The sequence below is a fragment of the Papio anubis genome, chromosome 7 (assembly GCF_008728515.1).
Source record: "Papio anubis isolate 15944 chromosome 7, Panubis1.0, whole genome shotgun sequence".
Taxonomy (NCBI): Eukaryota; Metazoa; Chordata; class Mammalia; order Primates; family Cercopithecidae; genus Papio; species Papio anubis.
Window position 1 is genome coordinate 142,567,931 of NC_044982.1, and position 18,856 is coordinate 142,586,786.

The window sequence follows — 18,856 nt, forward strand, 5'->3', positions numbered from 1 at the left end:
CCCTAGTAGCCACCCTTCCACATGTTGTGACAACCAAAAAGGTCTCTAGATATTGACAAATGTCCCTTGGAGGAAAAAAATCACCCCTAGTTGAGACTAAGTGATACAAGTCCCCTCTGAGCTTTTAAGTAGAATAATCTAGGAAGAAATTTGATACGTATTTCAATTAAATTAAGTCACAATTATTATTGCTTTAAGAAATGAGTTTATTAGATGTCCAAAATATTGACCCACATACATTTTTATGCTAAACAGCACAAAGGTATATAGTTACTCTACCTTTACTTACTTTAATTCAAAGTAAGATTCAAATTAGCACATTTTAATTTCACTTCATGTTACTAATAATACAAAGATTACAAAGTTAAGGCAAAAATTACTCAAAGTAGTTTTGTTTTGTTTCGAGACAGAGTCTCACTCTGTCACCCAGGCTGGAGTGCAGTGGCACAATCTCGGCTTACTGCAACCTCCGCCTCCCAGGTTCCAGCGATTCTCAACCTTCAGCCACCTGAGTAGCTGAGATTACAGGCATGCACCACCACGCCTGGCTAATTTTTTGTGTGTGATTTTAATAGAGACAGGGTTTCGCCATGTTGGCCAGGCTGGTCTCAAATTCCTGGCCTCAAATGATCCGCCGACCTCGGCCTCCCAAAATGTGAGGATTACAGGCATGAGCCACTGCACTCGGCCACAAAGTAGATTTTTAAAAATAGGTAAGAAATGTGTCAGGTGAGATCTCTGCTTACACCTAAATAAAACAGTATCTAAATATTAACAAACCTCCATTTACTTGACTTTTCCGTCTTACTCGAGATATCTGTTTGTTAGGTTTTTCTCCTGCTCTTGGTGTTGACGTGATCAAATTGTTATCTATATCACGTTCAATTCTACTCCGTTTTGAAGGATTTTCTCTCTCTTCCTTAAGATATAAGAGAAAAAAAACACACTAAGCACAGTCATTCTGCCTTATAGGTTACAATATTAAAATGAAAAAATATGGTATAATATACTTTCCTCTGCTTTTCATATCCAGGAAAAACAAAATGCAATTATAGGTAATACCAAACAGTAGTAGAAAACACAGAAAAATGTTGACAGGGTTGTAAAAGTATGAATGCAATTACAATATACAAATATAATTACAGCATCCCCATAATTCAGATCCCTTCCCCAAGGTCCATTAAGTTTTCCATGCTATCAAAATATTGAAGTATTCAATGTGCTCTGAATCTTCAAATGCTTCCCCTCATTTTTAGAACTGTCCTAAAGAATAGAGATCATTTCCTTAAGCGACTCAGGGTAGGAGAGACAGCCCCACTGAATGTGCTGGCAAGTCACATATTGCCCAAAAATAGGGGGTGGGGATAAAGGTGGGGCCTGGCACTGCCACACCCCCACTGCCTACCTCAATTATTTAATTGTCAGAATAAATATGTCAGAATAAATAGCATAGAGTCTATCCCTTAACAAAGCTATTTGCTGCCTTATATGGGGCAAGCCCACATGACCAGTTTATACTATTCTTGCAGTATTAATGGACTAAAATAGTACACTTTCAGCCATTAGGATGATTTACGTTTCTCTATTTATACATATATATATATGTTTTCTAATTTGAAAATTTTGTTTGTTTTTTGTTTTTTTTTTTTTGAGACAGAGTTTTTCCTCTGTTGCCCAGGCTGGAGTGCAGTGGCATGATCTTGACTCACTGCAACCTCAACCTCCTGAGTTCAGGTGATTCTCCTGCCTCAGCCTCCCAAGTAGCTGGGATTACAGGCACCTGCCACCATGCCCAGCTAATTTTTGTATTTTTAGTAAAGACGAGGTTTCACCACGTTGGCCAGGCTGGTCTTGAACTCTTAACCTCAGGTGATCCACCCGCCTCAGCCTCCCTAAGTGTTAGGATTACAGGCGTGAGCTACCGTGCCCGGCCTCATTTGTAAATTTTTTCTAGAGTCATAGTCATATACATGAGTGATTTTTTTTTTCTTTTTTTTTTTGAGACAGAGTCTGACTCTGTCGCCCAGGCTGGAGTGCAGTGGCACGATCTCGCCTCACTGCAACCTCCGTCTCCCTCCCGGGTTCAAGCCATTCTTCTGCCTCAGCCTCCTGAGTAGCTGGGATTACAGGTGTGCACCACCACACCCAGCTAATTTTTGTATTTTTAGTAGAGACAGGGCTTCACCATATTGGTCAGGCTGGCCTCGAACTCCTGACCTCGTGATTTGCCAGCCTCAGCCTCCCAAAGTGCTGGGATTACAGGCATGAGTCACAGCATCTGGCCACATGAGTGACTTTCTAATATTACTATAATACTGCCCTACATAATTCCTTGCTGTTTTAATGAGACTACCTGAAATCTTTTGGTAAGGATTAGATCTTCAAATGTATATATTATATATAATTGGTAAATATAATCAACATTCTTATCTCTACTTTTTTGTATTTAATGTTTTTACCCTACAGCAACTAATAAAATACACTAATAAACATTTTCTTTTTTTTCTTTTTTTTTTTTTTTTTGAGACGGAGTCTCGCTCTGTCACCCGGGCTGGAGTGCAGTGGCCGGATCTCAGCTCACTGCAAGCTCCGCCTCCCGGGTTTATGCCATTCTCCTGCCTCAGCCTCCCAAGCAGCTGGGACTACAGGTGCCCGCCACCTTGCCCGGCTAGTTTTTTGTATTTTTTAGTAGAGACGGGGTTTCACCGTGTTAGCCAGATGGTCTCGATCTCCTGACCTCGTGATCCGCCCGCCTCGGCCTCCCAAAGTGCTGGGATTACAGGCTTGAGCCACCGCGCCTGGCCACTAATAAACATTTTCTAAAAGTTGAACATTGCTGTATTATTTCTGAAACAAAACTTCGCATTGTAAATGGTGAAAATTACAATAGCATACAATACTGCCTCAGTGATCCACAAGAAAATCCTTCAAATTCTGACCATGTACTGTTCTCCTATATTTTAAAATGAGGATCGGGAAGCCTCCTATCACAAACATGGAATCTTCACTATCAAAAAATACAGGAGCTCTCTTTATATAAAGTCTTCCAAGAACAGAAATAATACAGCAAAGTTTCAACTACATTAAGTCCTAGCCTCCCCCTGAAATTTCCTAGTACAGCTGCTATAAAATACATACATACATTCCCGAAAACCTTGCATTCTGCAACAATAAAAGAAACAAAGCTTATGGAAAAAATGGGTCCAGAAGGGGAGAGAGGTATGTTGGGGCAGATTAGTTTATGCCCCTGGAACTTTGTAACCATAGCACTAACAAAAACAATGATTGGAGCTGGGCTTGGTGACACACGCCTGTAATCTCAGCTACTTGGGAGACTTAGGTGGGAGCCCAGAAGTTCAAGGCTGCAGGGAGCTATGATTGCACCACTGCATGCCGGCCTGGGCAACAGAGAGAGACTCTGTCTCTAAAACAACGATTGGGACCACGAGAGAAAACTTGGACATCCCTACCCAAGTAAGGCAGCTAAGAGGGCTGGAATGCTATCTCAGGGGATAATAAAGGGTACCAGAAACAATGAAGTAGAAACCGGGGCTTATGGGAGAAGTGAAGTTTAAGCTAGAGGGCTGCTGTTAAAGTTGGGCACAAAAGGAAATGCAAACGGCCATATGTGAAGAGTCCCTGCTAGACCAGGGTGCACCTCTCTGGAGAGGGAATGTCTGCTGCAGATTATCACTTTTAATTAAAAATAAAAATAGGCCAGGCGCTGTGGTTGAAGCCTGTAATCCCAGAACTTTGGGAGGCCGAGGCGGGCGGATCACCTGAGGTTGGGAGTTCGAGACCAACCTGACCAAAATAGAGAAATCCTGTCTCTACTGAAAATACAAAATGAGCCAGGCATGGTGGCACATGCCTGTAATCCCAGCCACTTGGGAGGCTGAGGCAGGAGAATCACTTGAACCCGGGAGGTGGAGTTTGTGGTGAACCGAGATAATGCTACTGCACTTCAGTCTGGGCAACAACAGCAAAACACCATCTCAAAAAATAAAAATAAAAATAAAAAAACAGGTGAAAAGACTTGTGCCTATGTAGCAGCTGAACTGGAGGCTTTTTACTTTCCTGATGAAGAGAATATCAAGTTCAACTCTAATTATTCAGTTTGTTGTCTGGTTTAGAGGGAAACCATCTACAAACCAATACCTCCGCACTATGTTATTGATACTACACCCCTATTTACCAATAGTGAGTAGGCTAAATAGTATTGTAGGGGCACCACATATTGTTGCAGAACAGACTATAATGCGGTCACTTGAGAACACATTCAAATACTTCAGGTTACATGTCTAAAATGGAAGAGGAAGCTTATTAAGGTCAAGACTAAAATTCTGTAGTCACTGACAGTAAAATCCTACTCTTCAGAATAATTCATTGAAATGCCTGATGATCCAATCCTTCCCCCCGGCTACCCCCAGTAGGGACAGGGTCTTGCTATGTTGTCCAGACTGGTCTTGAACTCCCAGCGCCAAGCAATCCTCCTGCCTCAGCCTCCCAAACTGTTGGGATTACAGGCATGAGCCATGGTGCCCAGCATGATGATCCAATTCTGAAAGACAATTTGTCACCCAATCCTAGTCTTTTGTGAACATTCAACTGTAAAATTTGGGTATACTTTGAACATGGTAGGATTTTTTAGAAGAAGAGGAGGAACTAGGAAAGACAGTTTCTACAATACTATATAAGTTGTTTCACTAAATACAATAATCCTACAATGTCTTCTCTAAAATCTGCATTTTTCTTTCTTTCTTTTTTTTTTTTTTTCAAGGAGGCATTTTTTTCTTTCAAGGAGGCATTTTTTTCAAGGAGGCATTTTTTTCTTTCTGTCGCCCATGCTGAAGTGTAGTAGCACAATCATGGCTCACTACAGCCTCAAACTCCTAGGCTCAAGCATTCTTCCTGCCTCAGCCTCTGAAGCAGCTAGGAATACAGACACACACCAACATGCCCTGTTAATGTTTTTATTTTTTGTAGAGATAGGGTCTCGCTATGTTAACCAGGCTGGTCTCAAACTCCTAGCCTCAAGCTATCCTTCCACCTCAGTGCAAAATTTGTATTTTTCAAAGTTGTCTCTAAGATAGGTAATTAAGGGGAAAATCGTGGGAAGGTGGTGTTCTTAAATATATGAATCTCCATGTAAATACAGAGAACTGAAGAGGCAAGAAAAATCCATAAGCAACATTTACAACAAAACCAGAAGACAAGGTATCCCCCATAAACTCAAAAACGCAAGCAGATGAGGACAAACCAACAAGCACAATAACTAAATGTCCATATACACCAGTGCAAAGGAAAACAGAACTAAGCAACAAGTGAGGTGGCACACCTGAGAACAGAAGCCCCAAATACCTAACACGTAGGTAGTCACTGGAAACCACAGCGGACCACTTTGAGAATAGCAAATTAAATAAGGGGGAGGGGAGTTGGGGAGCTGCTGTCCAATCCAATAGCATAACGGGTCTATGGCTAGAGTTGAAATGACAGGAACAGTCTGCTCCTATGAACTCTTGAAACTGACCAACTATGGCCCCCTTCTAGAACAAGTTTCCATACTCAGGGGGAAGTACTGGGAGTGGAATCAAATGTGAGTAGGGCAGGCACAGAAGAGAGAAAAGAAAGAGAAATCCCAAATAAACACGTGGTAGAAATACAAGACAAAACTCAAAAAACATCACTAATATTTTAAAAACTACATAAAAACAAAATTTGTTCAAAAAGATACCCTGAACTACACAACTTTCTGAAAATTCAGAAAAACTAATTTCACATAAAAATGAGCAAGAAAGTGTAGATATCAAATCCCACACAAAACTATTATAATTAAACATACATGGAGCAGAATAATACCTCCATAAAGAACACATGTCAGAAAAACATGCACAGGGAAAAGATAAAAATGATAATCTTCTATTTCAAAATCAGATAAAATACATTAAGAAAACATGAGGCCGGTGTGGAGGCTCACGCCTGTAATTCTAGCACTGTGGGAGGTTGAGGCAGGAGGATCACTTGAGGCTAGGAGTTTGAGATCAGCTTGGGCAACATAGCAAGATCCCATTTCTACACAAAAATTTAAAAATCAGCCAATCGTGGTGGCATGTGCCTACAGTCCCAGCAACTCAAAAGGCTGAGGCAAGAGGATCACTTGAGCACAGGAGTTTGAGACTGCAGTGAGCCATGATCATGCCACTGCACTCCAACCTGGGCAACAGGGCAAGATTCTGTCTCCAAAAAAAAAAAAAAAAAAAAAAAGGAAAGAAAATATGAGACATACAGCAGAGGAAGAAAAACTCAGAAGCTAAGAGACAGAATAAAACAATTCAAAAATTTTTATAAATCATTTCGGAAATAAAGACTACACTACAAGGGGCCCGAGAGAGTAAACAAAGATTATACCTTTAAAAGAAAGAGGGTAACATTTTGTTTTTTTGAGAGCCATGGTCTCATTAAGTTGCCCAAACTGGTCTCAAATTCCCAGGTTCAAGCAATCCTCCCACCTCAGCCTCCTGAGTAGCCAGGACTATAGCTGTTGGCCCCCACACGAGGCAAGGGAGAAAACTGCCTTTTTTCTTTTTTAAACAAATGAAGACAGACATAAAAAGAAATGAAGAAAGTGTAAAAGCCAGGAGTGGCATGTCAATTCAAGACACGTTTTATTATTTTTTATTTCTTTTTGAGACAGAGTCTCACTCTGCCACTTAGGCTGGAGTGCAGTCAGTGGCTCGGCCTCCTGGGTTCAAGCAATTCTCCTGCCTCAGCCTCCCAAGTAGCTGGGATTACAGGTGCCTGCCACCATACCCAGCTAATTTTTGTATTATTAGTAGAGACGGAGTTTCGCCATGTTGGTCAGGCTGGTCTTGAACTCCTGACCTGAAGTGATCTGCCTGCCTTGGCCTCCCAAAGTTCTGGGATTACAGGCCTGAGCCACCACGCCCAGCTCAATCTAAGAGATATTCTAAATTTAACAACTTTAAAAAAGAAGAAAAATTATATTATAAAACATTTGACAGAAACGCTTTTCATGTTGAAAGAAAATAGAATAACATTTAATGTAACCAAGAAAAAATGTGAGTTAAGGATTTTATATCCAGCAAAACTGATTTTCAAGCAGATAGGGCACTGTTATCAACATGCAAAAGCTCAGAATATGGTTCCCATGAGTCTTTGTCTTCTCAGACAGAGTCTTGCTTTTCTCACCCAGGCTGAAGTGCAGTGGCACAATCTCAGCTCACTGCAACCTCCACCTCCCGGGTTCAAGAGATTTTCCTGCCTCAGCCTCCAGAGTAGCTGGGATTACAGGTGCCTGCCACCACGCCAGGGAAATTTTTGTATTCTTTTTTTCAGTAGAGACGGGGTTTCATCATATTGGCCAGGCTGCTCTCGAACTCCTGACCTCATGTGATCTGCCAGCCTCAGCCTCCCAAAAGTGCTGGGATTACAGGCATCAGCCACTGCACTCAGCCCCATCAATCTTTTCCAAGGAATTCACTACAAAAATAAGCTTCAGACAATGAAGCTAAGACTAAGCATAAACATTAAGCACATCAAACGGATGGAGAACCTGTAGAACTAAGACAAATTTGAATAAAGGATAGCATGTAATGAGTATGTGCTCAAAAAATGTAGATATAAAACTAAGAAAATTGGTGAGAGATACATACTAAATGAAGTTCTGCAGGCATCCGATAAACAGTACCAGATAAAATCCTAAATGCATTAAGGAGTGAACACTATAATGGAAAATATGTGAATACATATAAAAAGATCTTTGTGTTAAGTACTTTTTTTTTTTCTTAGATTAAGTTTCGCTCTTGTTGCCCAGGCTGGAGTGCAATGGCACAATCTCGGCTCACTGCAACCTCCGCCTCCCAGGTTCAAGCCATTCTCCTGCCTCAGCCTCCCAAGTAGCTGGGATTACAGGCATGTGTCACCACGCCCAGCTAATTTTTTGTATTTTTAGTAGAAACAGGGTTTTCTCCATGTTGGTCAGGCTGGTCTCAAACTCCCGACCTCAGGTGATGTGCCCGTCGTGGCCTCTCAAAGTGGTGGGATTACAGGCATGAGCCACCGCACCTGGCAAGTACTTTTTTTTTTTTTTTTAAAGACAGGGTCTTGCCCTGTCACCAAGGCTGGAGTGCAATGGCTCAATCTTAGCTAACTGCAGCCCCAACCTCCCAGGCTCAAGTCATTCTTCCACCTCAGCCTCCCAAGTAGCTGGGACTACAGGCACACACCACCAAGTCCAACTAATTAAAAACAAATTTTTTTTTTTTTTTTTTTTTTTGAGATGGAGTCTCGCTCTGTCATCCAGGATGGAGTACGGTGGTGCAATCTCAGCTCACTGTCAGCTACGCCTCCTGGGTTCATGCCATTCTCCAGCCTCAGCCTCCCGAGTAGCTAGGACTACAGGCGCCCACCACCACGCCGGGCTAATGTTTTGTATTTTTAGTAGAGACGGGGTTTCACCATGTTAGCCAGGATGGTCTTGATATCCTGACCTCGTGATCCACCCGCCTCGGCCTCCCAAAGTGCTGTGATTACAGGCGTGAGCCACCATGCCCAGCAAAAAACAAAACTTTTTTGTAGAGACGGGGTTTTGCTATGTTGCCCAGGCTGGTCTGGAACTCCTGAGATCAAGTGATCCACCCACCTTGGCCTCCCAAAGTGCTGGGATCACAGGTATGAGCCACTGCGCCTGGCCCCCTTTTCCCAGGTCTTGCTCTGTCACTCAGGCTACAGTGCAGTGGCACAATCTCACCTCAATGCAGCGTTTGTCTCGTGGGATCAAGTGATCCTCCCACCTCAGCCTCTGAAGTAGCTGGGACTACAGGTGTGTAGCACCACACTCAACTAATTTGTTTTTTTAAATTTTTTGAAAAGACGAGGTCTCATTATGTTGCCCAGGTTAGTCTCGAAAGCCTGGACTCAAGCGATCCTTTCACCACAGCCTTCCAATCCCAGGATTAAAGGCGTAAGCCACGGTGCCCAACCTTGTGTGGGGCACTTCTACTGTGCTCTTACTAATTATCTAGTTATATCTGCTATAATCTCTGTAACTTCATTATGATTTAGTAAATTATTATTTTGCAATTTCAAAATTTTTCTATATAAAGTAATGCATCACATAACAACTGGAATATGTTTTGAGAAAAGCATCGTTAGCGATTCCATCATTGTACAATCATACCGTGTACTTACACAAACCAATATGATATTGTCTACCACACACCTATTGCTCCTAGGCAACCCACCTGCTCAGCATGCTACTGTACTGAATACTGTAGGGAATTATGACAAAATGTTAAGTACTCATGTACCTAAACACAAAAAAAAGTACAGTAAAAATATGGTATTATAACCTTATGAGACCATAAGGTGGTCCATGCTGACCTAAACATCATTATGTGGCACATGACTGTATATATACACATATGTGAAAACACAGGAAGAGTACTCTTCTGGTTTTGCTTTGCAATAATATATTTATTTAAAATACATTTATTTCTAAATTTTAAGTTTCACATAAAAGTTATTTCAGAATTTAGTAATATTTTAAAATAAAATTTGTGGCCAGGCATGGTGGCTCATGCCTGTAAACCCAACACTTTGGAAGGCCGAGGCGGGTGGATCACAAGGTCAAGAGATCAAGACCATCCTGGCTAATACAGTGAAACCCCGTCTCTACTAAAAAATACCAAAAATTAGCTGGGCATGGTGGCGGGTGCCTGCAGTCCCAGCTACTCGGGAGGCTGAGGCAGGAGAATGGCGTGAACCCAGGAGGCGGAGCTGGCAGTGAGCCGAGATCATGCCAATGCACTCCAGCCTGGGCGACAGAGCAAAGACTCCGTCTCAAAAAATAATAATAATAATTTAAAAAGTAACTTTTTAATACTTAATAATGAATCATTAGATAAAAACAGGGAGGTTAGAAGAGCTGTGATTTCAATCTATTGCTGCACTGCTGAAAAATAAGAAACTGACATATCAGGATTCTCTGACTCACAATGCAGTAAATCTATTCCAGAGACTCTAGATGCAATTGTAAATAAGAAATGAAAGCATGATAAAGATATCTTCCTTTTGGCCGCATAAGGTTGTCTTATTACATCTTACGTAATAAAACATACTTAAATAGATGAGACATATTTAAATGGTGACAATTTAGTATACTGTCATTTGAGAATCATTCAGAGTTTTTTAAAAAGGAATTTAGTATTTTAAATATATACATAATGAGTTCTTTAAAAGCAAAAAATGGTTACAGCTTTTCAAACTAAAAATGAAAAATCCTCTGAAGAATCTTAAAGAGTAAGTTATCATACTGCATTGGTTGAAAAGGGGTAAACAATATCAGAGAAATAAATCTTTGCATAGTAGATAGTGCTGAAAGTCTGCTAGATAAAAAGTCAATAAAAGAAACATGCGCTCCCACTTTCCAATGCTAAGTTAAATCCACTGAATGAAATATTTATCTGCAAACATAAAAAAACAAGTATTATCTAGTATGTAGAGGATTGTACTTCTGTGCCTTATTAATGTGGCCGGACTTGGTATTTTGCCTGCATGTATTTATTTGATACCAGCACCAACTAATTATCAAAGATTTTTGTTACTGTGAATGCATGGTAACAAACACAGGTGGTGAATCTATTGATTGACTGATTGATTGATTGTCTTTCAGTTCATTCTGGAACAACTTGTGTTAACATTTGTGCTAGCTATGCAAGATCAACGGTGTATACAGTAACTGGCACCTTAAGACAAATCAAGGTGCCGGGCGCGGTGGCTCACGCCTGTAATCCCAGCACTTTGGGAGGCCGAGGCGGGCAGATCACAAGGTCAGGAGATCGAGACTACGGTGAAACCCCGTCTCTACTAAAAATACAAAAAATTAGCTGGGCGCGGTGGCGGGCGCCTGTAGTCCCAGCTGCTCAGGAGGCTGAGGCAGGAGAATGGCGTGAACCCGGGAGACGGAGCTTGCAGTGAGCTGAGATCGCGCCACTGCACTCCAGCCTGGGCGACAGCGTGAGACTCCGTCTCAAAAAAAAAACAAAAACAAACAAACAAAAAAAGACAAATCAAGGCACTGAAACCCAATGGTCATTGTATTCTTTTTTTTTTTGAGATGGAGTCACCCAGGCTGGAGTGCAATGGCACGATCTTGGCTCACAGCAACCTCCACCTCCCAGGTTCAAGTAATTCTCCTGCCTCAGCCTCCCGAGTAGCTGGGATGACAGGTGTGTGCCACCACACCTGGGTAATTTTTATATTTTTAGTAGAGGTGGAGTTTCACTATATTGGCCAGGCTGGTCTCGATCTCTTGACCTCAGGTGATCCGCCTGTCTCAGCCTCCCAAAGTGCTGGAATTACAGGCGTGAGCCACCAAGCCCGGCCCACTATATTCTTTATTGCCACGCTTAGCAAGTTGGGAGAGCCAGTTCCTCTTAAGAAAGTTCTCTCTTCTTTTTTTTTTTTTTTTTGAGACAGAGTCTCGCTCTATCGCCCAGGCTGGAGTGCAGTGGCCGGATCTCAGCTCACTGCAAGCTCCGCCTCCCGGGTTCACGCCATTCTCCTGCCTCAGCCTCCTGAGTAGCTGGGACTACAGGCGCCCACCACCTCGCCCGGCTAGTTTTTGTATTTTTTTAGTAGAGACGGGGTTTCACCGTGTTAGCCAGGATGGTCTCGATCTCCTGACCTCGTGATCCACCCGTCTCGACCTCCCAAAGTGCTAGGATTACAGGCTTGAGCCACCGCTCCCGGCCCCTCTCTTCTTTTTTAAAACAAAGACAGAGTCTCACTCTGTCACCCAGGCTGGAGTGCAGTGGTGTGATCTCAGCTTACTGCAACCACCGCCTCCTGGGTTCAAGCGATCGCCCGCCTCAGCCTCCTGAGTAGCAGGGACTACAGATGTGTACCACCATGCCCAGCTAATTTTTTGTATTTTAGTACAGATAGGGTTTCACCATGTTGCCTAAGCTGGTCTTGAACTTCTGAGCTCAGGCAATCCATCCTCTGCCCTCCTCAGCCTCCCAAAGTGCTAGGATTACAGGCGTGAGCCACCGCACCCAGCCTCAAGAAAGTTCTTGCTGAAGCCGTAAAACTGTTAAATCTCGGTCTTTATACATGGCTCACTCCTGCACTTTGGGAGGGCGAGGCAGGTAGCCTGCCTGAGCCCAGAAGTTGGAGACCAGCCTGCGCAACATGATGAAACCCCATCTCTTATAAAATACAAAAATTAGCCAGGTGTGGTGATGCAAACCTGTAATCCCAGCTAGCTGAGGTGTGAGGATCACCTGAGCCTGGAAAATGGAAGTTAAAATAATGCAAGTTAAAAACAATAAGATACGCTACCCCTGCAGAAAGACTAAAGTTAAAAAGACTGACAATATCAAATACTGGTAAGAATGTAAGCAAGGGAAACTGTTTGAAACTGCTAAATGGAATGTTAGATGGTGAAACAGCTGGGCAGTTTCTCAAAAGTTAAAGAGTGTCTTCAACAAATGGAGTTGGGGCCGGGCGCGGTGGCTCAAGCCTGTAATCCCAGCACTTTGGGAGGCCGAGACGGGCGGATCACGAGGTCAGGAGATCGAGACCATCCTGGCTAACACAGTGAAACCCCGTCTCTACTAAAAAAATACAAAAAACTAGCCGGGCGAGGCGGCGGGCGCCTGTAGTCCCAGCTACTCGGGAGACTGAGGCAGGAGAATGGCGTGAACCCGGGAGGCGGAGCTTGCAGTGAGCTGAGATCCGGCCACTGCACTTCAGCCTGGGCGACAGAGCGAGACTCCGTCTCAAAAAAAAAAAAAAAAAAGAAAATCTAGGGATAAATCTTTGTCACCTTGATTTTGCCAATAGTTTCTCGGATATAACACCAAAGGCACAAGCAACAAAATGAAAAATAAACAAAGTGGACTTCATCAAAATTTAAAACTTCTGTGTTTCAGAAGGGGTCCACAGAATAGAAGAAAACATCTGCGTATCTCTGAAAAGGGACTTGTATCTAGATTATATCAAGAACTCTTGGCTGGGTGTGGTGGCTCACACCTGTAATCCCAGCACTTTGGGAGGTCAAGGCAGGCAGATCACCTGAGGTCAGGAATTTGAGACCAGCCTGGGCAACAAGGTGAAACCCCGTCTCCATCAAAAATAAAAAAAAATAGTTGGACGTGGTAGCACGTCCAAACTCTCTTAAGCCCAGGAGTTTGATACCAGCCTGGGCAACATGGTGAAATCCTGTCTCTACAAAAAATACAAAAATTAGGTCTGGCGTGGTGACTCAAACCTGTAATCCCAGCACTTTGGAAGGCCAAGGCAGGCAGATCACCTGAGGTCAGGAATTTGAGACCAGCCTGGGTAGCATGTGCCTGTAATCCCAGGTACTCAGGGGGCTGAGGCAGGGGAATCGCTTGAACACAGGAGGTGGAAGTTGCAGTGAACAGAGATTGTGCCACTGCATTCCAGCCTGGGTGACAAAGTGAGACTCTGTCTCCAAAAGGGGGCATGGGAATTAGCTGGGCGTAGTGGCACATGCCTGTAGTCTCAGCTACTCAGGAGGCTGAGGTGGAAGTATCACTAGAGCTCAGGAAGCAGAGGTTGCAATGAACAGAGATCATGCAAAAACAAACAAACCAAAAAAAAAAAAAAAAAAACCTCTTACAACTCAATAAAAAAAATTATACAATTAAAATACCAGACATTTATCTAAAGAAGATATGTAAATGGCCAAGACACACACATAAAAGATGCTCAATACCATCAGTCATTAGGGAAATGCAAATCGAAACCACGACATACTGCTTCACACTCACCAGGACGTCTATAATAAAAAAGACAAAAAATTTCAAGTGTTGATTGTCCTCAAGACAACTGGAATCCTCATATTTTGCTAGTGGGACTGTAAAATGGTGCAACCACTTTGGAAAACAGACTGGCAGTTCCTTAAAAGCTAAACACAAAGTTACCGTATAACCCCGGCAATTCAAGCTCCTACCCAAGACAATCAAAAATAGTTGTCCATACAAAAATGTATACATGAATGTTCACAGCATTCTTCATATAGTCAAAATATGAAAACAACTCAAATGTTCATTAATTGATAAATGGATAATCAAAATGTGGTATAGCCATACAACAGAATATTACTTGGCAATAAAAAGGAAATATTGATATAATACATGCCACAACATGGATGTACATTGTTTTTTCTTTTTTTTTTTTTAATTTTTATTCAATGTCCCAGGACACAACCCCAAGAGATCTTGAGAACAAACGCACCATGGATGCACTTTGACAACATGCTAAGTGAAAGAAGCCAGACATAATAGACTATGGTTTCACTTACATGAAATGTCCAAAATACAGCGAAATCCATAGAGACAGGAAGCAGATTAGTGACTGCTTAGGGCTAGAGAGGAAGGGGGAATTTAGGAGCTAGAGGTCTCTTTTGAGGGTGATGAAAATATTCTAAAGTTGAGGCAATGGTTGCACAATTCTGTGCGTGTACTAAAAGCTACTGAATTTATACTTTAAATGAATGAATGAATTATGCTACTATACAACATAATGCTGTGCCTATACTTTACTATATTATATACTTAAAGTTTTCTAAGACAGTAGATCATAATAATAAAGGGGCAGGGTAAACGCTGGTAGGTGACAGATACGTTTATGGTCTTGATGATGGTGATGGTTTCACAGGAATATACTTATCCGCAAACTCATAGAGCTGTATACATTAAGTGAGTACAGCTTTTTATATCAAAAAATAATAAGTAAATAAAAGCTTCTACATTCCAAAAAAATGGGTTAATTTTCTGGGTATGTAAATTATATCTCAATAAAGCTGCTACAAAGAAGTTAAGCATACATCTTATGATCCAGCAATATCAATCTTATTTATCCAAATATTCGTAACAACTTTATTTATAATAGCCCAAAAACAGAAACAACTTAAACAGACAAACTGTGGTAGACTCACACAAAAGAATACTACTCCGGGAGGGAAGGGGAAGGAATAAACTACAGATACATGTGGTAACGCAGAAGAAACCAAAAAATGTATGTTGTGTGTGTGAAGGAAGCAAGATACACTGATTATAATCCTATAAAACTCTATCTATAATGACAGAAAGATCAGTGGTTGTCTCAGGTGATGCTGGATATAAAATAAGGATACTTTTTGGTCATGTGCATAAATCTGTCAGAATTCAAGAAAACATACACTTTGAACAGGTGTATTTTATTGTGTTTAAGGTTGTTTATTGAGAAGTCAATATAGGAGGATAAATAAAATTCTAAAAAATAGTTCACCCAAATGACAGGAAAAGAGAAACAAAAGATGGGACAAATCCAGAATACACAGTAAGATAGAAGACTTTAAACTCAAACATATTAATAATTACATTAAATATAAAGAGACAAAATATGCCAATGTAGGCTGGGCGCAGTGGCTCATGCCTATAATCCCTGCACTTTAGGAGGCCAAGGCGGGTGGATCGTCTGCAGTCAGGAGTTCAAGACCAGTCTGGCCAACACGGTAAAACACTGTCTCTACTAATAACATAAAAATTAGCTGGGTGTGGTGGCAGGCGCCTGTAATCCCAGCTACTCGGGAGGCTGAGGTAGGAGAATTGCTCGAATCCAGGAGGTGGAGGTTGCAGTGAGCCAAGATTGCACAACTGCACTCCAGTGAGGGCGACAGAGCGAGACTCTGCCTTAAAAAAAAAAAAAAAAAAAGCCAATGTAAATATATATGTACACAGGTTTTATAAAGGCTGGAAAAAGATATATCATGCAAATACTGAGTAAGAAAACTATTTGGCTCTATCAATATCAAAATAAACTTCAAGGCCGGGCACGGTGGCTCACGCCTGTAATCCCAGCACTTTGGGAGGCTGAGGTGGGTGGATCACAAGGTCAGGAGATCGAGACCATCCTGGCTAACATGGTGAAACCCTGTCTCTAATTTAAAAAAAATACAAAAAATTAGCCGGGCATGGTGGCGGGCGCCTGTAGTCCCAGCTACTCGGAAGGCTGAGGCAGGAGATGGTGTGAACCCGGGAGGCGGAGCTTGCAGTGAGCCGAGATCGCGCCACTGCACCTCCAGCCTGGGCGGCAAGCGAGACTCCGTCTCAAAATAAATAAATAAAATAAAATAAACTTCAAGACTAATATTACTAGAGATAATGAGATATATCATAGTGTTAACAAGTCAATTATAAATACATGAAGCTTCAACATACATGAAGCAAATATTGACAGATAAGTGAAGTAGACAAATGCACAAAAATAGGTGATTTTAACATCCCTCTCTTAATAACCAATAAAACAAGCACATTAAATAAATAAGATAGACAACTATGCAGTCGCCATTCTTTTGTTTCTTTACTTCCTTAATAAACTTGCTTTCACTTTAAAAGAAGATATAGAAAATTAGAGTATTATCAACCAATTGGATCTAATTGATATTTATAGAATACTGCACTGAACAACTCCAAAATACACATATATTCCCAAATACATATAGAACATTCAACTAGACTACATGCTAGTAAGTACCAAAAAACACAAAAGAAATCAAATTATACAGAGTATATTAATATTCTTGAATCAAAATGAATAATCCATGGGTCAAAACAAATCACAAGAAAAATAAAATAATAAAAAATAATGTATCAAAATGTATGGCATATAGAGAAAGGAGTACTTTAAAATTCATATCTTAAAATACCTATATTAGAAAAAAAGAAAAGTGTAAAATTAATGTTCTAACCAAGGAACTAGCAAGCTACAGCCATAGGCAAAATTCAGCACACTAATTGTTTCACATGGGCAAGAAAGTAAAAACCTTTTTTTTGTACTTATAAATAGTTGGAGGAAAATACATAGAAAAAACATTTCATGGCACACGAAAACTATATGAAATTCAAATACAGTAGTTCCCCCTTAATGCTCACGTGATACCTTTCAGAACCCTCCAGTAGTTGCCTGAAACCACAGATAGTACCAAACACTATATATACTGTTTTTTCCTCCATATATACACACCTATGATAAACCCTGAATTATAAATTAAGACACAGTAAGAGATTACCAATAAAACAGAATAATTATCAGCATCACTAGTCTTATACTCTGGGGTCATCATTAAGTAAAATAAGGATTAACTGAATACAAACAGCCTGGTATCTACACAGCTGATCTGATAAAAAAAGAAAGCTACTAAGTGACTAACAGGAGTACAGCATATACATATGGATACTTGGGCAAAGGGATGATTAATGTCCCAGTTGGGATGGAGCAGGAATGATGCAAGATTTTACCATGCTACTCAGAAAGGTGTCTAATTTAAAACTTATTATTTCTGAAATTTTCCATTTAATATTTTCAGACGCTGGTGACCACAGGTAACTAAAACTACGGAAAGCAAAACCAAAGATAGGGGGAACTACTGTACCGGTGTCCAAAGCCAAGTTCATTCATTTATGTAGCCGTCTACAGTGGCAGTTGAATAGTAGCTGCAGCAGAGACAATATTGTCCACAAAGCCTAAAATATTTCTTATCTGAAACGTTTACAGAAAAATTTTACTCATATCTGATTTAAGCTCTCATTTCTAGAAGCTACAAAAGTAAAAGTAAATCAGACTAAAAACAGAAAATACTGAAAATAGTGGAAATCAATTAAACAGAATGAACAGTTAATATTAAAAATCCCTTTGAACAAATAATGAAATTGATAAACCCAAGCAAGACTCCTCAAAATAAAGATCAATAATAAATAATCTAGATCAGGAATGAAAAGAAGAGTACCATTACAAATCCTAGACAGTATTAAATTAATAAGTACCGACAAAATATGATGTCAAATAAATCAACACCTTAAATTCCTTGAAAACATGTATGACTAAAACAAACAAGAAAGAAAAGTTAAATAATCTGATCTATATTAGAGAAACTAAATTACAGTAAAAGATATCCCACAAAGAAAATTCCAGTTACATTTTAGAAATCCCACTCCAGAATTCACCAGTGAATTCTGCCAAATATTTAAGAATGAAATAATACCAATCAAACACAAGCTTTCAGAAAACAGGAGGAACAGCCCTCAACTTGTTTTATGGCACCAGCTTAATCTTAATCCCAAAATTTAAAAACATTACAAATCAAGACAAAACTACAGAACAAGATCCTCCACGAACACAGATATAAAAATTATTTTTAGGCCGGGCACGGTGGCTCAAGCCTGTAATCCCAGCACTTTGGGAGGCCGAGACAGGCGGATCACGAGGTCAGGAGATCGAGACCATCCTGGCTAACATGGTGAAACCCCGTCTCTACTAAAAAAATACAAAAAAACTAGCCGGGCGAGGTGGCGGGCGCCTGTAGTCCCAACTACTTGGGAGGCTGAGGCAGGAGAATGGCGTGAACCCGGGAGGCGGAGCTTGCAGTGAGCTGAGATCCGGCCACTGCACTCCAGCCTGGGTGACAGAGCAAGACTCCGTCTCAAAAAAAAATAAATAAATAAATAAAATAAAAATAAAAATTATTTTTTAAAAAAATCCCCAGTAAATCAACTCCAAGTTATGATTTTCCATTAAAAAAAAATTTATGTACTACTCTACATTAAAAGAATAAGAGGGGCCTGCCACAGTGGCTCACATCTGTAATCCCAGCACTTTGGAAGGCCAAAGTGAGTAGATCACTTGAAGTCAGGAGTTCAAGACCAGCCTGGCCAACATGGTGAAACCCCATCTCTATTAAAAACACAATTAGCTAGGCATGGTGTCACGTGCCTGTAATCCCAGTTACTTGGGAGGCCAAGGCAGGAGAACTGCTTGAACCCAG

At 40.9% G+C, this 18,856-nt stretch overlaps 1 protein-coding gene across 4 annotated transcripts in view; it reads right to left on the bottom strand.

Moving 5' to 3' along the window:
• Positions 1 to 18,856, bottom strand: part of CTDSPL2 (CTD small phosphatase like 2) — a 110,786-nt gene that overhangs the window by 42,937 nt on the left and 48,993 nt on the right. For all 4 annotated transcript variants that reach the window (XM_009210062.3, XM_003900867.5, XM_003900866.4 and 1 more), the window contains exon 3: positions 781 to 919. In XM_009210062.3, the coding sequence (XP_009208326.1) occupies positions 781 to 919 (139 nt within the window). The remainder of the gene's footprint in view (positions 1 to 780; positions 920 to 18,856) is intronic.